Source organism: Lutzomyia longipalpis, chromosome 1 (assembly GCF_024334085.1).
Source record: "Lutzomyia longipalpis isolate SR_M1_2022 chromosome 1, ASM2433408v1".
In the NCBI taxonomy this organism is placed as follows: Eukaryota; Metazoa; Arthropoda; class Insecta; order Diptera; family Psychodidae; genus Lutzomyia; species Lutzomyia longipalpis.
The window spans coordinates 40,350,075-40,374,082 of NC_074707.1; the positions used below are offsets into that span (position 1 = coordinate 40,350,075).

The 24,008-nt window shown below is 34.5% G+C and overlaps 3 protein-coding genes across 4 annotated transcripts in view; all 3 read right to left on the minus strand.

The window, feature by feature from the left end:
- LOC129787307 (DNA-binding protein RFX2) overlaps nt 1–24,008 on the minus strand; it is an 865,065-nt gene that overhangs the window by 779,350 nt on the left and 61,707 nt on the right. The gene's annotated exons all lie outside the window — the stretch shown is intronic.
- On the minus strand, nt 16,310–17,720 carry LOC129791118 (poly [ADP-ribose] polymerase-like). Its single transcript, XM_055829113.1, has 2 exons — nt 16,845–17,720; nt 16,310–16,441 (listed from the first exon to the last, which is right to left on the minus strand). Exons 1-2 carry the CDS (start codon nt 17,718–17,720, stop codon nt 16,310–16,312), a joined length of 1,008 nt encoding a protein of 335 aa, XP_055685088.1.
- On the minus strand, nt 16,843–23,538 carry LOC129787325 (poly [ADP-ribose] polymerase-like). The gene is made up of 7 exons (XM_055822852.1): nt 23,363–23,538; nt 21,715–21,974; nt 20,998–21,179; nt 20,649–20,746; nt 19,338–19,524; nt 18,991–19,271; nt 16,843–18,261 (listed from the first exon to the last, which is right to left on the minus strand). The coding sequence occupies exons 2-7, from the start codon at nt 21,968–21,970 to the stop codon at nt 17,763–17,765; spliced, it is 1,503 nt and encodes a 500-aa protein (XP_055678827.1). The 5' UTR covers nt 21,971–21,974; nt 23,363–23,538; the 3' UTR covers nt 16,843–17,762.

The window sequence follows — 24,008 nt, forward strand, 5'->3', positions numbered from 1 at the left end:
AATAAGAATTTTCAATTTTTCCCTTGAAGTTTAGACATATTTTTGACTGAAATCAGTTTTTCGCATTTTCTGGCTCTCCTGTTGATTTTAGAGCAAATCTGAATGGATTTTTGGGTCATCCCGTACCCGCAGGTTCGACGATGAGCCTGATCGATATGTACCAAAGGGAAGTTTCAAATGCAAAAAATAAGAATTTTCAATTTTTCCCTTGAAGTTTAGACATATTTTTGACTGAAATCAGTTTTTCGCATTTTCTGGCTCTCCTGTTGATTTTAGAGCAAATCTGAATGGATTTTTGGGTCATCCCGTACCCGCAGGTTCGACGATGAGCCTGATCGATATGTACCAAAGGGAAGTTTCAAATGCAAAAAATAAGAATTTTCAATTTTTCCCTTGAAGTTTAGACATATTTTTGACTGAAATCAGTTTTTCGCATTTTCTGGCTCTCCTGTTGATTTTAGAGCAAATCTGAATGGATTTTTGGGTCATCCCGTACCCGCAGGTTCGTCGATGAGCCTGATTGATATGTACCAAAGGGAAGTTTCAAATGCAAAAAATAAGAATTTTCAATTTTTCCCTTGAAGTTTAGACATATTTTTGACTGAAATCAGTTTTTCGCATTTTCTGGCTCTCCTGTTGATTTTAGAGCAAATCTGAATGGATTTTTGGGTCATCCCGTACCCGCAGGTTCGACGATGAGCCTGATCGATATGTACCAAAGGAAAGTTTCAAATGCAAAAAATAAGAATTTTCAATTTTTCCCTTGAAGTTTAGACATATTTTTGACTGAAATCAGTTTTTTGCATTTTCTGGCTCTCCTGTTGATTTTAGAGCAAATCTGAATGGATTTTTGGGTCATCCCGTACCCACAGGTTCGACGATGAGCCTGATCGATATGTACCAAAGGGAAGTTTCAAATGCAAAAAATAAGAATTTTCAATTTTTCCCTTGAAGTTTAGACATATTTTTGACTGAAATCAGTTTTTCGCATTTTCTGGCTCTCCTGTTGATTTTAGAGCAAATCTGAATGGATTTTTGGGTCATCCCGTACCCGCAGGTTCGTCGATGAGCCTGATCGATATGTACCAAAGGGAAGTTTCAAATGCAAAAAATAAGAATTTTCAATTTTTCCCTTGAAGTTTAGACATATTTTTGACTGAAATCAGTTTTTCGCATTTTCTGGCTCTCCTGTTGATTTTAGAGCAAATCTGAATGGATTTTTGGGTCATCCCGTACCCGTAGGTTCGACGATGAGCCTGATCGATATGTACCAAAGGGAAGTTTCAAATGCAAAAAATAAGAATTTTCAATTTTTCCCTTGAAGTTTAGACATATTTTTGACTGAAATCAGTTTTTCGCATTTTCTGGCTCTCCTGTTGATTTTAGAGCAAATCTGAAAGGATTTTTGGGTCATCCCGTACCCGTAGGTTCGACGATGAGCCTGATCGATATGTACCAAAGGGAAGTTTCAAATGCAAAAAATAAGAATTTTCAATTTTTCCCTTGAAGTTTAGACATATTTTTGACTGAAATCAGTTTTTCGCATTTTCTGGCTCTCCTGTTGATTTTAGAGCAAATCTGAAAGGATTTTTGGGTCATCCCGTACCCGCAGGTTCGACGATGAGCCTGATCGATATGTACCAAAGGGAAGTTTCAAATGCAAAAAATAAGAATTTTCAATTTTTCCCTTGAAGTTTAGACATATTTTTGACTGAAATCAGTTTTTCGCATTTTCTGGCTCTCCTGTTGATTTTAGAGCAAATCTGAATGGATTTTTGGGTCATCCCGTACCCGTAGGTTCGACGATGAGCCTGATCGATATGTACCAAAGGGAAGTTTCAAATGCAAAAAATAAGAATTTTCAATTTTTCCCTTGAAGTTTAGACATATTTTTGACTGAAATCAGTTTTTCGCATTTTCTGGCTCTCCTGTTGATTTTAGAGCAAATCTGAATGGATTTTTGGGTCATCCCGTACCCGTAGGTTCGACGATGAGCCTGATCGACATGTACCAAAGGGAAGTTTCAAATGCAAAAAATAAGAATTTTCAATTTTTCCCTTGAAGTTTAGACATATTTTTGACTGAAATCAGTTTTTCGCATTTTCTGGCTCTCCTGTTGATTTTAGAGCAAATCTGAAAGGATTTTTGGGTCATCCCGTACCCGTAGGTTCGACGATGAGCCTGATCGATATGTACCAAAGGGAAGTTTCAAATGCAAAAAATAAGAATTTTCAATTTTTCCCTTGAAGTTTAGACATATTTTTGACTGAAATCAGTTTTTCGCATTTTCTGGCTCTCCTGTTGATTTTAGAGCAAATCTGAATGGATTTTTGGGTCATCCCGTACCCGCAGGTTCGTCGATGAGCCTGATTGATATGTACCAAAGGGAAGTTTCAAATGCAAAAAATAAGAATTTTCAATTTTTCCCTTGAAGTTTAGACATATTTTTGACTGAAATCAGTTTTTCGCATTTTCTGGCTCTCCTGTTGATTTTAGAGCAAATCTGAAAGGATTTTTGGGTCATCCCGTACCCGCAGGTTCGACGATGAGCCTGATCGATATGTACCAAAGGGAAGTTTCAAATGCAAAAAATAAGAATTTTCAATTTTTCCCTTGAAGTTTAGACATATTTTTGACTGAAATCAGTTTTTCGCATTTTCTGGCTCTCCTGTTGATTTTAGAGCAAATCTGAATGGATTTTTGGGTCATCCCGTACCCGCAGGTTCGACGATGAGCCTGATCGACATGTACCAAAGGGAAGTTTCAAATGCAAAAAATAAGAATTTTCAATTTTTCCCTTGAAGTTTAGACATATTTTTGACTGAAATCAGTTTTTCGCATTTTCTGGCTCTCCTGTTGATTTTAGAGCAAATCTGAATGGATTTTTGGGTCATCCCGTACCCGCAGGTTCGACGATGAGCCTGATCGATATGTACCAAAGGGAAGTTTCAAATGCAAAAAATAAGAATTTTCAATTTTTCCCTTGAAGTTTAGACATATTTTTGACTGAAATCAGTTTTTCGCATTTTCCGGCTCTCCTGTTGATTTTAGAGCAAATCTGAAAGGATATTTGGGTCATCCCGTACCCGCAGGTTCGACGATGAGCCTGATCGATATGTACCAAAGGGAAGTTTCAAATGCAAAAAATAAGAATTTTCAATTTTTCCCTTGAAGTTTAGACATATTTTTGACTGAAATCAGTTTTTCGCATTTTCTGGCTCTCCTGTTGATTTTAGAGCAAATCTGAAAGGATTTTTGGGTCATCCCGTATTCGCAGGTTCGACGATGAGCCTGATCGATATGTACCAAAGGGAAGTTTCAAATGCAAAAAATAAGAATTTTCAATTTTTCCCTTGAAGTTTAGACATATTTTTGACTGAAATCAGTTTTTCGCATTTTCTGGCTCTCCTGTTGATTTTAGAGCAAATCTGAATGGATTTTTGGGTCATCCCGTACCCGCAGGTTCGACGATGAGCCTGATCGATATGTACCAAAGGGAAGTTTCAAATGCAAAAAATAAGAATTTTCAATTTTTCCCTTGAAGTTTAGACATATTTTTGACTGAAATCAGTTTTTCGCATTTTCTGGCTCTCCTGCTGATTTTAGAGCAAATCTGAAAGGATATTTGGGTCATCCCGTACCCGCAGGTTCGACGATGAGCCTGATCGATATGTACCAAAGGGAAGTTTCAAATGCAAAAAATAAGAATTTTCAATTTTTCCCTTGAAGTTTAGACATATTTTTGACTGAAATCAGTTTTTCGCATTTTCTGGCTCTCCTGTTGATTTTAGAGCAAATCTGAAAGGATATTTGGGTCATCCCGTACCCGCAGGTTCGACGATGAGCCTGATCGATATGTACCAAAGGGAAGTTTCAAATGCAAAAAATAAGAATTTTCAATTTTTCCCTTGAAGTTTAGACATATTTTTGACTGAAATCAGTTTTTCGCATTTTCTGGCTCTCCTGTTGATTTTAGAGCAAATCTGAATGGATTTTTGGGTCATCCCGTACCCGCAGGTTCGACGATGAGCCTGATCGATATGTACCAAAGGGAAGTTTCAAATGCAAAAAATAAGAATTTTCAATTTTTCCCTTGAAGTTTAGACATATTTTTGACTGAAATCAGTTTTTCGCATTTTCTGGCTCTCCTGTTGATTTTAGAGCAAATCTGAATGGATTTTTGGGTCATCCCGTACCCGCAGGTTCGACAATGAGCCTGATCGACATGTACCAAAGGGAAGTTTCAAATGCATAAAATAAGAATTTTCAATTTTTCCCTTGAAGTTTAGACATATTTTTGACTGAAATCAGTTTTTCGCATTTTCTGGCTCTCCTGTTGATTTTAGAGCAAATCTGAATGGATTTTTGGGTCATCCCGTATTCGCAGGTTCGACGATGAGCCTGATCGATATGTACCAAAGGGAAGTTTCAAATGCAAAAAATAAGAATTTTCAATTTTTCCCTTGAAGTTTAGACATATTTTTGACTGAAATCAGTTTTTCGCATTTTCTGGCTCTCCTGTTGATTTTAGAGCAAATCTGAAAGGATTTTTGGGTCATCCCGTATTCGCAGGTTCGACGATGAGCCTGATCGATATCCCAACGAGACCTACTTTCCCAAATGCTGCCCTATGTCGAAATAATTTCCAAAATATGTCGAAAGTAGCTGCCCTATTTTGGAAGGAAATCATCTTTCGAAATATATTCGGCATATTTCCTTATCAAGCAGCCCAATTTCTGCCCTATTTTTAAGGAAAAAAATTGGGCAGACCAAGTGGAAAATATTTCGAAAAAGTTTCGACCCTCTTTCCAATAGGAAATTGGGTGTCGACAGTGTGTCGAAATTTTTCCTTCCTCCATTTCCTTAAATATTGGGAAAAAATAAGGCAACTTGTCGACTAATATTCGACATGCTTTCGACAATCTTCCCAATTTTTGCCCTATTTCTTCCCAATTTCTGCCCTTCTCCAGATTTTTGATTTCATATTTTGTCAACAGATGGACTTTAAGGTTTAGAGGTTAATGAGCTCAATGGCGTACTTATTCGTGCGCGGCAAATCAAAAATTTACTTGCTAAAATTAAATTCGATTTATTAATTATCTGAGACTTTTGCATCCAAAATAAGTTGACCAACATGTTTCAGGATGTGTAAAGAAATTTTAAAAATACTTTCAACAAGGTTTTGGGAAATTTCATTTTTTATGTGCAATTAAAATATAATTAAAAATTTGAATTTGTGAAATGCAATGGCATTTTATCGCCTATGGCAAATATTCATGACGGGAAAAGGGTGTGGCATGGTTTTCCAAAGACCAAGCGTCAGGATAAGTCGCAATATAAAAATATTAATATTTATTAATATCGTGTTCCATTTTGTCTTGGCATTTTATTGTTGTCATGTAAAATAACGCCATGGAGGCCCCAATATAATCATCTGATGTGTGAAAAGAGCAGAAGAATATAAAAATATGTTGTTTGAATTGAATATCATTGGAGAGAAAGAGAAGAATAATGAGGAAATCAAGGCAATACATGTCGACATACTTTCGAAAATTTTCCCTATTTCTGCCCTATTTCGACGGTCCGTCGAAATATGGTCGGCCACGTTTCGACAAAGCTTCCCAATTGGGCAGAAATAGGGAAGATGCTTTCGACGAACTTTCGACAGAAAAATTGGGATTTTTATTCCCCATTTTTCGTCAAGGCGTCGAAATTTTGACCAATTCTCGCCGTATCCCTGCCGACGGATTTTCGAAAATTTTCCCTATTTTCAAGCGATTTCTCTCCTTGGGTATGTACCAAAGGGAAGTTTCAAATGCAAAAAATAAGAATTTTCAATTTTTCCCTTGAAGTTTAGACATATTTTTGACTGAAATCAGTTTTTCGCATTTTCTGGCTCTCCTGTTGATTTTAGAGCAAATCTGAATGGATTTTTGGGTCATCCCGTACCCGCAGGTTCGACAATGAGCCTGATCGATATGTACCAAAGGGAAGTTTCAAATGCAAAAAATAAGAATTCTCAATTTTTCCCATGAAGTTTAGACATATTTTTTGACTGAAATCAGTTTTTCGCATTTTCTGGCTCTCCTGTTGATTTTAGAGCAAATCTGAATGGATTTTTGGGTCATCCCGTACCCGCAGGTTCGTCGATGAGCCTGATTGATATGTACCAAAGGGAAGTTTCAAATGCAAAAAATAAGAATTTTCAATTTTTCCCTTGAAGTTTAGACATATTTTTGACTGAAATCAGTTTTTCGCATTTTCTGGCTCTCCTGTTGATTTTAGAGCAAATCTGAATGGATTTTTGGGTCATCCCGTACCCGCAGGTTCGACGATGAGCCTGATCGATATGTACCAAAGGGAAGTTTCAAATGCAAAAAATAAGAATTTTCAATTTTTCCCTTGAAGTTTAGACATATTTTTGACTGAAATCAGTTTTTCGCATTTTCTGGCTCTCCTGTTGATTTTAGAGCAAATCTGAATGGATTTTTGGGTCATCCCGTACCCGCAGGTTCGACAATGAGCCTGATCGATATGTACCAAAGGGAAGTTTCAAATGCAAAAAATAAGAATTCTCAATTTTTCCCATGAAGTTTAGACATATTTTTTGACTGAAATCAGTTTTTCGCATTTTCTGGCTCTCCTGTTGATTTTAGAGCAAATCTGAAAGGATATTTGGGTCATCCCGTACCCGCAGGTTCGATGATGAGCCTGATCGATATGTACCAAAGGGAAGTTTCAAATGCAAAAAATAAGAATTTTCAATTTTTCCCTTGAAGTTTAGACATATTTTTGACTGAAATCAGTTTTTCGCATTTTCTGGCTCTCCTGTTGATTTTAGAGCAAATCTGAATGGATTTTTGGGTCATCCCGTACCCGCAGGTTCGACAATGAGCCTGATCGATATGTACCAAAGGGAAGTTTCAAATGCAAAAAATAAGAATTCTCAATTTTTCCCATGAAGTTTAGACATATTTTTTGACTGAAATCAGTTTTTCGCATTTTCTGGCTCTCCTGTTGATTTTAGAGCAAATCTGAATGGATTTTTGGGTCATCCCGTACCCGCAGGTTCGTCGATGAGCCTGATTGATATGTACCAAAGGGAAGTTTCAAATGCAAAAAATAAGAATTTTCAATTTTTCCCTTGAAGTTTAGACATATTTTTGACTGAAATCAGTTTTTCGCATTTTTTGGCTCTCCTGTTGATTTTAGAGCAAATCTGAATGGATTTTTGGGTCATCCCGTACCCGCAGGTTCGTCGATGAGCCTGATTGATATGTACCAAAGGGAAGTTTCAAATGCAAAAAATAAGAATTTTCAATTTTTCCCTTGAAGTTTAGACATATTTTTGACTGAAATCAGTTTTTCGCATTTTCTGGCTCTCCTGTTGATTTTAGAGCAAATCTGAATGGATTTTTGGGTCATCCCGTACCCGCAGGTTCGACGATGAGCCTGATCGATATGTACCAAAGGGAAGTTTCAAATGCAAAAAATAAGAATTTTCAATTTTTCCCTTGAAGTTTAGACATATTTTTGACTGAAATCAGTTTTTCGCATTTTCTGGCTCTCCTGTTGATTTTAGAGCAAATCTGAATGGATTTTTGGGTCATCCCGTACCCGCAGGTTCGACAATGAGCCTGATCGACATGTACCAAAGGGAAGTTTCAAATGCAAAAAATAAGAATTTTCAATTTTTCCCTTGAAGTTTAGACATATTTTTGACTGAAATCAGTTTTTCGCATTTTCTGGCTCTCCTGTTGATTTTAGAGCAAATCTGAATGGATTTTTGGGTCATCCCGTACCCGCAGGTTCGACAATGAGCCTGATCGACATGTACCAAAGGGAAGTTTCAAATGCAAAAAATAAGAATTTTCAATTTTTCCTTTGAAGTTTAGACATATTTTTGACTGAAATCAGTTTTTCGCATTTTCTGGCTCTCCTGTTGATTTTAGAGCAAATCTGAATGGATTTTTGGGTCATCCCGTACCCGCAGGTTCGACAATGAGCCTGATCGATATGTACCAAAGGGAAGTTTCAAATGCAAAAAATAAGAATTTTCAATTTTTCCCTTGAAGTTTAGACATATTTTTGACTGAAATCAGTTTTTCGCATTTTCTGGCTCTCCTGTTGATTTTAGAGCAAATCTGAATGGATTTTTGGGTCATCCCGTACCCGCAGGTTCGACAATGAGCCTGATCGATATGTACCAAAGGGAAGTTTTAAATGCAAAAAATAAGAATTCTCAATTTTTCCCATGAAGTTTAGACATATTTTTTGACTGAAATCAGTTTTTCGCATTTTCTGGCTCTCCTGTTGATTTTAGAGCAAATCTGAATGGATTTTTGGGTCATCCCGTACCCGCAGGTTCGTCGATGAGCCTGATTGATATGTACCAAAGGGAAGTTTCAAATGCAAAAAATAAGAATTTTCAATTTTTCCCTTGAAGTTTAGACATATTTTTGACTGAAATCAGTTTTTCGCATTTTCTGGCTCTCCTGTTGATTTTAGAGCAAATCTGAATGGATTTTTGGGTCATCCCGTATCCGCAGGTTCGACGATGAGCCTGATCGATATGTACCAAAGGGAAGTTTCAAATGCAAAAAATAAGAATTCTCAATTTTTCCCTTGAAGTTTAGACATATTTTTGACTGAAATCAGTTTTTCGCATATTTTCTTTCATATTTTCAATTATTTTATACCGATTTTTTATTTCATTTCAGGTGGATGCAGGACATCAGGGCAATGCATCATAGAATCACAGGATAAGGAATGAAGGACGTTATGCAGCATAGCCCTAGGACTTTTGGAAGAGCATCATAAAAGGACCAAATGGTAGGTAAAATATGTTCATATATTTGATAATTTTTTTTTATCTCAATACCTACTAATTGATTTAGTGGGTAAAAAATAGTCGAAACTATAGTGGATTAACTATTCCACTATAGTTTCGGCTATTTTTTTTTTTTTAAATCTTTTTATTTATGGCCCACGAGTGCGTCATTTTAAGCATGTTTATGAATTTCATAGAGCGTGAGTGGAAAACACTTTGAATTATGATGATAATTTTCTCTACATATTTTCTTTCATATTTTCAATTATTTTATACCGATTTTTTATTTCATTTCAGGTGGATGCAGGACATCAGGGCAATGCATCATAGGATCACAGGATAAGGAATGAAGGACGTTATGCAGCATAGCCCTAGGACTTTTGGAAGAGCATCATAAAAGGACCAAATGGTAGGTAAAATATGTTCATATATTTGATAATTTTTTTTTATCTCAATACCTACTAATTGATTTAGTGGGTAAAAAATAGTCGAAACTATAGTGGATTAACTATTCCACTATAGTTTCGGCTATTTTTTTTTTTTAAATCTTTTTATTTATGGCCCACGAGTGCGTCATTTTAAGCATGTTTATGAATTTCATAGAGCGTGAGTGGAAAACACTTTGAATTATGATGATAATTTTCTCTACATATTTTCTTTCATATTTTCAATTATTTTATACCGATTTTTTATTTCATTTCAGGTGGATGCAGGACATCAGGGCAATGCATCATAGGATCACAGGATAAGGAATGAAGGACGTTATGCAGCATAGCCCTAGGACTTTTGGAAGAGCATCATAAAAGGACCAAATGGTAGGTAAAATATGTTCATATATTTGATAATTTTTTTTTATCTCAATACCTACTAATTGATTTAGTGGGTAAAAAATAGTCGAAACTATAGTGGATTAACTATTCCACTATAGTTTCGGCTATTTTTTTTTTTTTAAATCTTTTTATTTATGGCCCACGAGTGCGTCATTTTAAGCATGTTTATGAATTTCATAGAGCGTGAGTGGAAAACACTTTGAATTATGATGATAATTTTCTCTACATATTTTCTTTCATATTTTCAATTATTTTATACCGATTTTTTATTTCATTTCAGGTGGATGCAGGACATCAGGGCAATGCATCATAGGATCACAGGATAAGGAATGAAGGACGTTATGCAGCATAGCCCTAGGACTTTTGGAAGAGCATCATAAAAGGACCAAATGGTAGGTAAAATATATTCATATATTTGATAATTTTTTTTTATCTCAATACCTACTAATTGATTTAGTGGGTAAAAAATAGTCGAAACTATAGTGGATTAACTATTCCACTATAGTTTCGGCTATTTTTTTTTTTTAAATCTTTTTATTTATGGCCCACGAGTGCGTCATTTTAAGCATGTTTATGAATTTCATAGAGCGTGAGTGGAAAACACTTTGAATTATGATGATAATTTTCTCTACATATTTTCTTTCATATTTTCAATTATTTTATACCGATTTTTTATTTCATTTCAGGTGGATGCAGGACATCAGGGCAATGCATCATAGGATCACAGGATAAGGAATGAAGGACGTTATGCAGCATAGCCCTAGGACTTTTGGAAGAGCATCATAAAAGGACCAAATGGTAGGTAAAATATGTTCATATATTTGATAATTTTTTTTTATCTCAATACCTACTAATTGATTTAGTGGGTAAAAAATAGTCGAAACTATAGTGGATTAACTATTCCACTATAGTTTCGGCTATTTTTTTTTTTTTAAATCTTTTTATTTATGGCCCACGAGTGCGTCATTTTAAGCATGTTTATGAATTTCATAGAGCGTGAGTGGAAAACACTTTGAATTATGATGATAATTTTCTCTACATATTTTCTTTCATATTTTCAATTATTTTATACCGATTTTTTATTTCATTTCAGGTGGATGCAGGACATCAGGGCAATGCATCATAGAATCACAGGATAAGGAATGAAGGACGTTATGCAGCATAGCCCTAGGACTTTTGGAAGAGCATCATAAAAGGACCAAATGGTAGGTAAAATATATTCATATATTTGATAATTTTTTTTTATCTCAATACCTACTAATTGATTTAGTGGGTAAAAAATAGTCGAAACTATAGTGGATTAACTATTCCACTATAGTTTCGGCTATTTTTTTTTTTTTAAATCTTTTTATTTATGGCCCACGAGTGCGTCATTTTAAGCATGTTTATGAATTTCATAGAGCGTGAGTGGAAAACACTTTGAATTATGATGATAATTTTCTCTACATATTTTCTTTCATATTTTCAATTATTTTATACCGATTTTTTATTTCATTTCAGGTGGATGCAGGACATCAGGGCAATGCATCATAGGATCACAGGATAAGGAATGAAGGACGTTATGCAGCATAGCCCTAGGACTTTTGGAAGAGCATCATAAAAGGACCAAATGGTAGGTAAAATATGTTCATATATTTGATAATTTTTTTTTATCTCAATACCTACTAATTGATTTAGTGGGTAAAAAATAGTCGAAACTATAGTGGATTAACTATTCCACTATAGTTTCGGCTATTTTTTTTTTTTTAAATCTTTTTATTTATGGCCCACGAGTGCGTCATTTTAAGCATGTTTATGAATTTCATAGAGCGTGAGTGGAAAACACTTTGAATTATGATGATAATTTTCTCTACATATTTTCTTTCATATTTTCAATTATTTTATACCGATTTTTTATTTCATTTCAGGTGGATGCAGGACATCAGGGCAATGCATCATAGGATCACAGGATAAGGAATGAAGGACGTTATGCAGCATAGCCCTAGGACTTTTGGAAGAGCATCATAAAAGGACCAAATGGTAGGTAAAATATGTTCATATATTTGATAATTTTTTTTTATCTCAATACCTACTAATTGATTTAGTGGGTAAAAAATAGTCGAAACTATAGTGGATTAACTATTCCACTATAGTTTCGGCTATTTTTTTTTTTTTAAATCTTTTTATTTATGGCCCACGAGTGCGTCATTTTAAGCATGTTTATGAATTTCATAGAGCGTGAGTGGAAAACACTTTGAATTATGATGATAATTTTCTCTACATATTTTCTTTCATATTTTCAATTATTTTATACCGATTTTTTATTTCATTTCAGGTGGATGCAGGACATCAGGGCAATGCATCATAGGATCACAGGATAAGGAATGAAGGACGTTATGCAGCATAGCCCTAGGACTTTTGGAAGAGCATCATAAAAGGACCAAATGGTAGGTAAAATATGTTCATATATTTGATAATTTTTTTTTATCTCAATACCTACTAATTGATTTAGTGGGTAAAAAATAGTCGAAACTATAGTGGATTAACTATTCCACTATAGTTTCGGCTATTTTTTTTTTTTTTAAATCTTTTTATTTATGGCCCACGAGTGCGTCATTTTAAGCATGTTTATGAATTTCATAGAGCGTGAGTGGAAAACACTTTGAATTATGATGATAATTTTCTCTACATATTTTCTTTCATATTTTCAATTATTTTATACCGATTTTTTATTTCATTTCAGGTGGATGCAGGACATCAGGGCAATGCATCATAGGATCACAGGATAAGGAATGAAGGACGTTATGCAGCATAGCCCTAGGACTTTTGGAAGAGCATCATAAAAGGACCAAATGGTAGGTAAAATATGTTCATATATTTGATAATTTTTTTTATCTCAATACCTACTAATTGATTTAGTGGGTAAAAAATAGTCGAAACTATAGTGGATTAACTATTCCACTATAGTTTCGGCTATTTTTTTTTTTTTAAATCTTTTTATTTATGGCCCACGAGTGCGTCATTTTAAGCATGTTTATGAATTTCATAGAGCGTGAGTGGAAAACACTTTGAATTATGATGATAATTTTCTCTACATATTTTCTTTCATATTTTCAATTATTTTATACCGATTTTTTATTTCATTTCAGGTGGATGCAGGACATCAGGGCAATGCATCATAGGATCACAGGATAAGGAATGAAGGACGTTATGCAGCATAGCCCTAGGACTTTTGGAAGAGCATCATAAAAGGACCAAATGGTAGGTAAAATATGTTCATATATTTGATAATTTTTTTTTATCTCAATACCTACTAATTGATTTAGTGGGTAAAAAATAGTCGAAACTATAGTGGATTAACTATTCCACTATAGTTTCGGCTATTTTTTTTTTTTTAAATCTTTTTATTTATGGCCCACGAGTGCGTCATTTTAAGCATGTTTATGAATTTCATAGAGCGTGAGTGGAAAACACTTTGAATTATGATGATAATTTTCTCTACATATTTTCTTTCATATTTTCAATTATTTTATACCGATTTTTTATTTCATTTCAGGTGGATGCAGGACATCAGGGCAATGCATCATAGAATCACAGGATAAGGAATGAAGGACGTTATGCAGCATAGCCCTAGGACTTTTGGAAGAGCATCATAAAAGGACCAAATGGTAGGTAAAATATGTTCATATATTTGATAATTTTTTTTATCTCAATACCTACTAATTGATTTAGTGGGTAAAAAATAGTCGAAACTATAGTGGATTAACTATTCCACTATAGTTTCGGCTATTTTTTTTTTAAATCTTTTTATTTATGGCCCACGAGTGCGTCATTTTAAGCATGTTTATGAATTTCATAGAGCGTGAGTGGAAAACACTTTGAATTATGATGATAATTTTCTCTACATATTTTCTTTCATATTTTCAATTATTTTATACCGATTTTTTATTTCATTTCAGGTGGATGCAGGACATCAGGGCAATGCATCATAGGATCACAGGATAAGGAATGAAGGACGTTATGCAGCATAGCCCTAGGACTTTTGGAAGAGCATCATAAAAGGACCAAATGGTAGGTAAAATATGTTCATATATTTGATAATTTTTTTTTATCTCAATACCTACTAATTGATTTAGTGGGTAAAAAATAGTCGAAACTATAGTGGATTAACTATTCCACTATAGTTTCGGCTATTTTTTTTTTTTTAAATCTTTTTATTTATGGCCCACGAGTGCGTCATTTTAAGCATGTTTATGAATTTCATAGAGCGTGAGTGGAAAACACTTTGAATTATGATGATAATTTTCTCTACATATTTTCTTTCATATTTTCAATTATTTTATACCGATTTTTTATTTCATTTCAGGTGGATGCAGGACATCAGGGCAATGCATCATAGAATCACAGGATAAGGAATGAAGGACGTTATGCAGCATAGCCCTAGGACTTTTGGAAGAGCATCATAAAAGGACCAAATGGTAGGTAAAATATGTTCATATATTTGATAATTTTTTTTTATCTCAATACCTACTAATTGATTTAGTGGGTAAAAAATAGTCGAAACTATAGTGGATTAACTATTCCACTATAGTTTCGGCTATTTTTTTTTTAAATCTTTTTATTTATGGCCCACGAGTGCGTCATTTTAAGCATGTTTATGAATTTCATAGAGCGTGAGTGGAAAACACTTTGAATTATGATGATAATTTTCTCTACATATTTTCTTTCATATTTTCAATTATTTTATACCGATTTTTTATTTCATTTCAGGTGGATGCAGGACATCAGGGCAATGCATCATAGAATCACAGGATAAGGAATGAAGGACGTTATGCAGCATAGCCCTAGGACTTTTGGAAGAGCATCATAAAAGGACCAAATGGTAGGTAAAATATGTTCATATATTTGATAATTTTTTTTTATCTCAATACCTACTAATTGATTTAGTGGGTAAAAAATAGTCGAAACTATAGTGGACTGGCTCTCCTGTTGATTTTAGAGCAAATCTGAATGGATTTTTGGGTCATCCCGTACCCGCAGGTTCGTCGATGAGCCTGATCGATATGTACCAAAGGGAAGTTTCAAATGCAAAAAAAAAAAATTCTCAATTTTTCCCTTGAAGTTTAGACATATTTTTGACTGAAATCAGTTTTTCGCATTTTCTGGCTCTCCTGTTGATTTTAGAGCAAATCTGAATGGATTTTTGGGTCATCCCGTACCCGCAGGTTCGACGATGAGCCTGATCGATATGTACCAAAGGGAAGTTTCAAATGCAAAAAATAAGAATTCTCAATTTTTCCCTTGAAGTTTAGACATATTTTTGACTGAAATCAGTTTTTCGCATTTTCTGGCTCTCCTGTTGATTTTAGAGCAAATCTGAATGGATTTTTGGGTCATCCCGTACCCGCAGGTTCGTCGATGAGCCTGATCGATATGTACCAAAGGGAAGTTTCAAATGCAAAAAATAAGAATTCTCAATTTTCCCTTGAAGTTTAGACATATTTTTGACTGAAATCAGTTTTTCGCATTTTCTGGCTCTCCTGTTGATTTTAGAGCAAATCTGAATGGATTTTTGGGTCATCCCGTACCCGCAGGTTCGACGATGAGCCTGATCGATATGTACCAAAGGGAAGTTTCAAATGCAAAAAATAAGAATTTTCAATTTTTCCCTTGAAGTTTAGACATATTTTTGACTGAAATCAGTTTTTCGCGTTTTCTGGCTCTCCTGTTGATTTTAGAGCAAATCTGAATGGATTTTTGGGTCATCCCGTACCCGCAGGTTCGACGATGAGCCTGATCGATATGTACCAAAGGGAAGTTTCAAATGCAAAAAATAAGAATTCTCAATTTTCCCTTGAAGTTTAGACATATTTTTGACTGAAATCAGTTTTTCGCATTTTCTGGCTCTCCTGTTGATTTTAGAGCAAATCTGAATGGATTTTTGGGTCATCCCGTACCCGCAGGTTCGACGATGAGCCTGATCGATATGTACCAAAGGGAAGTTTCAAATGCAAAAAATAAGAATTCTCAATTTTTCCCTTGAAGTTTAGACATATTTTTGACTGAAATCAGTTTTTCGCATTTTCTGGCTCTCCTGTTGATTTTAGAGCAAATCTGAATGGATTTTTGGGTCATCCCGTACCCGCAGGTTCGTCGATGAGCCTGATCGATATGTACCAAAGGGAAGTTTCAAATGCAAAAAATAAGAATTTTCAATTTTTCCCTTGAAGTTTAGACATATTTTTGACTGAAATCAGTTTTTCGCATTTTCTGGCTCTCCTGTTGATTTTAGAGCAAATCTGAATGGATTTTTGGGTCATCCCGTACCCGCAGGTTCGACGATGAGCCTGATCGATATATAGGCTGGTCAAGATAACATGGACCGCTTTTATAGGTTTAGCCCATAAGAACGGTCCATCTTATCTTGACCACCCTATATACCAAAGGGAAGTTTCAAATGCAAAAAATAGAAATTTTCCATTTTTCCCTTGAAGTTTAAACATATTTTTGACTCTCAATGGCCTCTCCAGCGGTTCCTGATGTCATCCTTGAGCACTACATTTAGAATGTGATTGTGAAAAAGCCATCTTCTAGGCGATTGACTCTCCCACTCCCCGTGATTTTGACTGTGTCGAAATTAATGACCTGCCTAAAGCACATAGGGGAGAGTTCAACAGAGTAGATTTAATAAATCCGAATCTTTCTTGAGGCTTTCACTCTGAATGGTGACAACTTCGAATTTCCGTAGTTGAGCAAGGCTATCAACTGAGAGACTTCGGAGTTTCCTTTCAACAATAAAAACCTAGGAAGAAATAGTAATTAAGTAACAAAAAAATCTATTAGTTTGTACCTATACCTAATCCTTGATCCTTGATAAAATCATGTTTTAAGCAAATGAAGAGAGTTTGTCTAGGAAACACCTATTAGAAAATGGAATCCGCCGATTTATACTTTTAATAATTCCTGCCAGTCCTGTTCTTGTTTAGGTTTGTGATAGGAATAAATTACCTATCAAATATCTAAACATTCTTCCTATTTTACCGGAAATTACATCCAACAAACAAATTTCCCGTACAACATCTTAATTGAAAATGAAGTCAGAAAAAAAGTGGAGAAAATTAAGAAAAAAATATCTCAATCTACAAATTTAACATTTTTATTTTGAAAATATATTCAATTTTAATTTTTTCTTCTTCAAAAATTACATATTCGTTGTGGAGGGTTCCTGTGGCTACCTCCAAATCCCCACGGACAGGTCCCAAAGGTACCTCAACTCCATCTGGACGGAAAAAACTCTGCACAGGATCCGGAAAATACCTTCCACGGACCCTCAAACTGTCTTTCACTTCTGGAACGTTGACCACATTTAGCCCATCAACATCCTGCATATCACCCAACGCAACTTCACACAAGAGTATCAGACCCATGTGGTTGACAGATAATGTGCAGTAGTTAGCTGCTTTTGTGACCATATCCGCGAAGTAAATCCCCCGTCCGTACGTGGAGCCTGTGGCAAGAGCTTCGGGTGGTGCAATTTTCAGTCCGTCTGACAGGATACTAGCATAGTTTGCTAACATAGTGCCGTGCCACAGCAGACGACGATTGTGCAACTTCTTGAAAGGTTCGTATCGTGCGTCTTCTCCATTCCGCCTCACCTTGAAGATTTCCTCAAGCTCCAATTCATTCAAAATGTGCTCGGTGCCATGACTGTTTTTGAAGTACTTTGCCAGCATAAGGAACTCGTCCGATGTTTTTTCGAGTACTTCGACATCTATGTTGAGTTGCTCATAAATGTTGTCAAAAACGTTCATGTCAGGTACCGAGTTGGTCTTGAGAAAATTGTAGGCCCACTTGATTTTTAGCAATGTATTCAGCATCTCGATTTTCCCATTGACCTCCTCCTCTGTATGCAACAGGGGTTGGCCTCGGGTGCTGAAATTATGTGGGATGAGCGTGAAAAAGCGATTCGCGGCTTCAGTAAATCGTCCGGTGCTTCCACCTCCTTCAATGAGCCTCGATAGTTCCCTAAGGCTACCATAGGCTGAACGAATTTGGTGCTCGCTCAATTTACTCAAGGACATTTTATGGATATCCAGCTCATATTTAGACATGACGTTTTTCATTCAATCAATGTCAAATATAAGTTTTAATAAATTTTGGACTTGAGGCTTTAACTTTGATGGAATAGTAGACTCCATGGACAGTTTGTCTGTGTTGCTGTCATCACATTCAATATCCATTTCGTAGTACTTTCCGGCGTACTTTACAAAAGTATCTCTCATGCCCCAATTATTTCCAGTCATGCTGAGATATCTCGCCTGGAACTTCTCCTTGGCAGTCTCAAGATTTGCGTAGAAGGACGTTTTTTTATAGCCAATTGTAGTCCCGATGCGGCCCCATGCACGGAACAAACAATATTGCTCGGGATTATCACCCTCCAGGAGTTGGAATTTATAATAGGAGTTTTGTTTTGTGTTCACATCAATTTTGGTGAGTACACATGCCCAATACTTTCCATTTTCCTTATACACGCGTGACACATGCTGCAGTTTCAAAGCCGGATCAATCGCTGACATATTCATCAGCTGTTCAATATGAACGGCTTCATGAGCAGCTTCTTGCCTAGAAAATTATTTATTTTATTATCTCAAATTAAGCCTAATTAACATTGTAATTCGTGATGGTTACATTTTGAAAATTCCGTGGAAATAAATTAATATTTTACTAATCATCAGAAGATAATTTTTGATTCAAACTTGACGGATTGAAACAATCTCTAATTTTTGAAAATAAAAGTTTTTGATTGGATTTTTTTTTAAATTTTTTTCGTAACAATATCAGCTCGGTATTGAGCGAGCCTGCGTGTTGGAGGCAGAATTTTGCTCTAAAAGACAAAAATTGTGTTCTTGAAGGATCTCATTGTGCAAAAGAGAGAGAAAATGTATTTCCTTACATTCCCACCTATATAAAACCTAAAAAATCTACAAACTAAACTCAGTTCCGTGGATTTCTTCTTTCTGCTCTCTTTTTGTGCACTTCTTCTGCAACCCACACAACGTAGGTACAAAAAAAGCTCATATGGAAAAATCTCCCTTCTTTGTAGTACTATCTCATTACCTATAACAAAGAATGCAACGCATTTCTAACTATGATAAAGCACTAAATTAAAATTCGAGAAAATAAAATATTTCACGTTTGAGTCAGCGCACGAGCCAAAGAATGAAAAAGGGATACCAGATGAAATGAAATATGTAATTCTATTCGGTGGTACTTTTGGTAAAAGTGACGGTAAGTTTGATCAAATTGTGGTTAGTATTTGGGAAGAAGCATAGAAAGTTTTGCAAAACTCACCCAACAGCCTCATCATTTGCTATTGCTTGAGCTGATGTATTGCAGACAACGCGATCCTCCACTTTTGTCACAAAGTTCTGCAGGTTGTAGTTGACTGCAATGTGGATGGGAATTTCTGCTTTAAACCTCGGTGGATGTTCCTCAAAGTGTTGACACCTTTGCCATTCCGAGAGATGTCCTGTGCACTTATATCCCGTGTCACAAAACACCAGTTGTCCATTGCATTCAGCGCACCTTGCAAGGGCTCCGAAGGTTAGGATGTCGCACACAAGATTCAGTGACTGAAAATTCAATATAAATCTGTTAGTAATAATTACAAAAATTTCTTTTAAAAAAAAAGTTCTTACAGCATCTTTTCCCGTTTGCCTGTCCTGCTTATTGAAAGTCAAAATTTCTTCAAGTTCATTTTTATTAATGGATGACTCCTTTAATATATCAATGAGTTGAAAAAATTTCTCATTTTGTTTTTGCAGTGTCTCTTGCAGACTCTTTTTGCTTTCGTCCACAGGTACGACTTCATATCCCTTCATTGCTCTAATTAAAAAAAGAAAAGAAAATATACATGCTTTAGTGCTATTACATTGTTACATTGCTCATACATATATAAACTCTGTGTAGTTCTTTAGAGCTATCATAGATTACACACTAAAAATAATTTTATTTAATTCACAGTAAATGTACTTTTCCGGGAAATTTGGGAAAATTTCTCTTTTTTAAAAGTAAACCCAAAGAATTCCCTAAAAGTATATTTAACTTAAATGATTCTCCTAGTTTTTTCTAGGAAGTTGTATAGTTAAAAAATATTTCTGTAAAAAAAACCTAATTTTCTTAGTCTTTCTTATTACCTAAAGTTTAATGGCTTTAAGCTATGATTTTTCAAAATAAAAATATTTAAAAATAAAATTAAAATTGACGAAAATTGTCAGTACCTACTATAAGACTTTGTGTAAATAAGCATTTTCACCCTTAATTTATTGAAATAGAACCACTCACAAAAACCTGCCTAAATTTTTTTTTGGTATCCGATTTACAAAATTTCAAAAAAAAATCTAAAAGCTACATTCTTCCATTATCCAGAACTTCTGGGGTGATCAATATCGGTTAAGGGACTGATTTTTGACAGCCGTTTAAGTACCAAAGATGCTTTTCGATTTAACCCTCTATTAAAATTGGACGGATTAACCGATTTTCGAAACTCTACCACCGTTGGAAAGGGAATGAATGTAGATTTCAGAATCTATGCTACTTTTTAAAATCAATCGCTCACAGCCTAAGATATTGAGGATTGAAGTCAAGAGTACCTTTAAAATAATATCGGTGGTCCTATTATTTTTCTCGACACTGTATGTAAAGCTTTAATGATGAAATGGAAGCCAATTGGCTAAAAAATTAAATTAAAATAAATTTACATAAATAAGCAAGAAGAAAATTTATTTAAAGATTTTTTTGAATAAAAAATATAGCTAAAAATAACTTTTAGTTGAAATGTACAGTAAACTCATTTAGAAATTTAGTAAAATTTCGTTAAAAGAAAACTAAGAATTTCAGGTTTTCTCGTAAACTTCAATAAAATTAATTAAACTGAAAAAAATTTAAATTTTGTGAAATGTATGGTGAAAATTTTTAGTGAGTATGGGAGGGAGCAAAACTAAACTCACGGAAGAGCCTTCGTAATCAGGGCCATATCCTCTTTAGACAGCGATTTGAAGCCAGATATTTGCTCCCCTGATGTGAAGAACTTCAATGTCTCACGATTCTGTAAAGATGTTCACCAACAAATAATTCTTAATGTTGCTATAGAGTAATTCAACATGTTCTTAAAAAAAAACCCTGTTGTATGTATGTATGTAATCTTTAGGAGAACATGCAAATTTCACGAAGAAAATAATGATCGACCCAGTCAGCTGTTTGGGCGATCATTTTACACAAAAAAAATAAACAGATATGTCTGACTTTTTCTGTACAATAAAAAAATAGTTTTATTTTTTTTTACGAATTAGAACCTACTTTTTCAAAGCAGTCCACATGGTACCACAATGCGTTGCCTCTCTCAATTTTCTTGATGCGGGGTACCGCCTTTGCAATCCTGGTTTTGCATCCTTTACACATGGCCTGCGATGACTTGGAGTATTCCACACAAAAATATTTTAATGGGTCCTGCTGTAACGGCACACGCTGAGTAAGTTTTGCTTTGAAAAAAAAAAAAAAAGAAAAAAAGATTATTCAAAATTATTCAATATCTCAAAAGAAAATATAATCCGCTACAAAAAAACTATTTTCAACATTTTCTTTTTTTTTCTAAGATGATTTCCACAAAAGTTTATAAATGTCCTATAAATTGTTTTACAACTAGTTAAATTGTTTTTGTTGGGTAAGGCATTTAATTGAGAAAAAGAAGAGTCACAAGTAGATACAAAAAAAATTAAATTCCCTCAAATAAATTCTAAAAAAAACATTGATTTTTTAGCCATAGCTTTTCAACTTTTGAAGCAAAAAATTAAGTAATTATCCATAATTTTTAGAATATTGTATATGGACGACTTTTAATAGAACGTCCGGCTCAAACATATTAAAAAAAAGAGAAAGAAGAAATAATGTGAAATGTAATACAACGAATACAAATCATATAAAAAAATTGTAACGCGTAAGTAAATCTTTACATCATAATTTCGTCACAATTTTGTGTAAAAGGTATTTGAAAAAAGAGCAAGTTTATGGAATTACCGATTTCATCGAATATGTAGTTCTGATCTTTTATTAGGAGGCTCCCGAAGCCGGAGATATCGCTCTCGGAGGCTGGTGATTTCTCCTTGAAGAAGCATGTTGGATGGTACCAGTTTGGTTCTTTTGCGTCACGGAAGGCTGACTGGACCATTTCCGCCATTCTCAGGCTGCCCTCCTTAATCTTCTTCCTGCAGCTCCGGCACTTGGCCTTGCTGCTTTTAGCATATTCCGCCAAATATAAATCCATGCTTTGCATATTCCTATAAAAAATGCACATAGTAAAGATTATTCTATTTATGTATTATAATTTTAGGTATTAGGTTTTACTGATCGCGGTGAAATTTAGCCGTATACATTTCCCCCCCAAAGCCCCCCTACAAGTAGCCCCCATATAAAGTTCATGCAGTTTTTTGTGAATTTTTGAATTTGGCGCCGGAAATGTATACGGCTAAATTGAGGAGGAGGTGAGGATTATAAAAAGGAAAGGACGTTTTTTTTTATTTTATTTTTATGTTATGCTTCACTTCTTATGGAATGACAAACTTTATTTATTTTTATAGAAAAATATGGCTAAGCAATGACATGCGCTATGTCTCGTAAAATTCCTTCCAAAAATAGTTTTTTTTGCTTCCTCTTCAAAATCATCACGATGCATTTTTCATGTTCAAAAACTTTCTTCTTTCCTGCACCAAATTCTCTCACAATTTTCACAACGAGCAATTGAATTATATTTTTTCTTAATATATTTTCAAAAATTCAAACGAATATGCCACTGAACATTTTATGCGCAGTTTTTTTTCTTTTTATGAAAAAGTGCTTTAAGAGATGGATGCATGAAAAAGAATCACTCATACCAAAATATTTAAAGTTACAAAGTTAAATATTTACATTCAAACTTCACAGGCGCAGATGTAGGTAAAAAGAGAAGATTCAATATCAAAAAAAAGTTTCCTATACATTCCCTGGTACTGTGGATGTATGAAAGTTTAAGGTAATCTCTTTCGATAGCACAAACTACAAATACCTGATAAATGATAATTATTTTGTAGACCGAAAGTTAAACAAAATATCCTGACAATACTCGAAAATAAGAAAGGCTTTTCTTTACCAAATCAATTAATTTGTAACAAGGAAAATTTAGGAAAATTATCAAAGTTCAATAAAAGAGTAAGAAAAGACAGAAATAAATCTTCGAACAGAATTCTATTCTATCAAACAGAAACACTGCAAAAATGTATATCGCCCACTTGCCTTGGAGTACCGTAAGATTTTTTGCATGCTCGTGGTTTATATTGAGTCAAAATCAATGCAAGACATGTTTTATTTAAGCCTAAAGAAACTCCTAAAAATTATTTCCGCGTCATTATACCCTCGGGATTCCTTACGTTCCTTAAGATCCCTGCCCCGAATAGCCTCAATGGTTTCAATTCACTTCCTATTAAAAAATATTTTTATAGGGCCACCATGAGAGAGAAAAATTTTCAAAAAAAAAGAATTTTTCGAAGATTTTCTGGTGTGAAAAAACTCTCTAAGTTCAAGGAAATTGCATTTTATTTAGGGGAAAAATTTAAATGAATTTAATTCTTTTCCTAGAAGAATATTTTCATAAAACATTTTTTGGGGGCCATGGAAATTGACAAGGGCATACCTCAGGGAAGAATTTTAGTAGTCTTGTGAAGACTTAGCTACTATACGAGGAAGCTATTTGCTGAAAGTTTTCCCCGAATTTCCACAAAAACGTCACTAAATATTTTTACTTTATCGCTTGAGTTTAATAAAACTATTCTGCAATCACTTTTAGCAGCCAATTTGATGCGAATTAATGTAAAAGTGACATATCTGATAAGAAAAGAAAAGTCAATCATAACGCGTCCAGTTATAAGAGTTGGTGTCCCACAACGTGAAATAATTTGTTTATGCGTTAAAATTGATTTATTAGCATTACTACTGGCAAAGTTGATTTTTGTTGTGAAATTCAGCAATTTAATAGATAAAAATCATCATATCTCTGGTGCTATAAGACCTACAGAAATTTCTTGACTAGTTTTGGAAAGATCTTCAAATAAACTATGATTTGATATACATATATTTACATAATTTTTAAGGTCACCGCTAGAATACAAAATGGCTGATTTTTGCTTCACAAAAACAGTTTTTCACATTTTTCGTTCACAAAAATACTTCTAGAATTTTCTGATGTTCTAGAAAGTTGTAGAGAATTACCAAACCTTTAATTTAATACTAAGATGAGAAAAATCGGTCAATCAGTTCAGGAGATATGGCTCTTAGGACTT

Excerpts from the sequence above, each read along its gene's own strand:
- LOC129791118 (XM_055829113.1), bottom strand. The coding sequence starts at position 17,720 with ATGTCCTTGAGTAAATTGAGCGAGCACCAAATTCGTTCAGCCTATGGT. Across the intron at positions 16,442-16,844 it reads GAACCCTCCACAACGAATAT|GTTTTTATTGTTGAAAGGAA; the intron begins GTAATTTTTGAA and ends ATTTCTTCCTAG.
- LOC129787325 (XM_055822852.1), bottom strand. The coding sequence starts at position 21,970 with ATGCAAAGCATGGATTTATATTTGGCGGAATATGCTAAAAGCAGCAAG. Across the intron at positions 19,525-20,648 it reads CTGATTACGAAGGCTCTTCC|AGCAATGAAGGGATATGAAG; the intron begins GTGAGTTTAGTT and ends TTTTTTAATTAG. Across the intron at positions 18,262-18,990 it reads GCAAATGATGAGGCTGTTGG|GCAAGAAGCTGCTCATGAAG; the intron begins GTGAGTTTTGCA and ends ATAATTTTCTAG.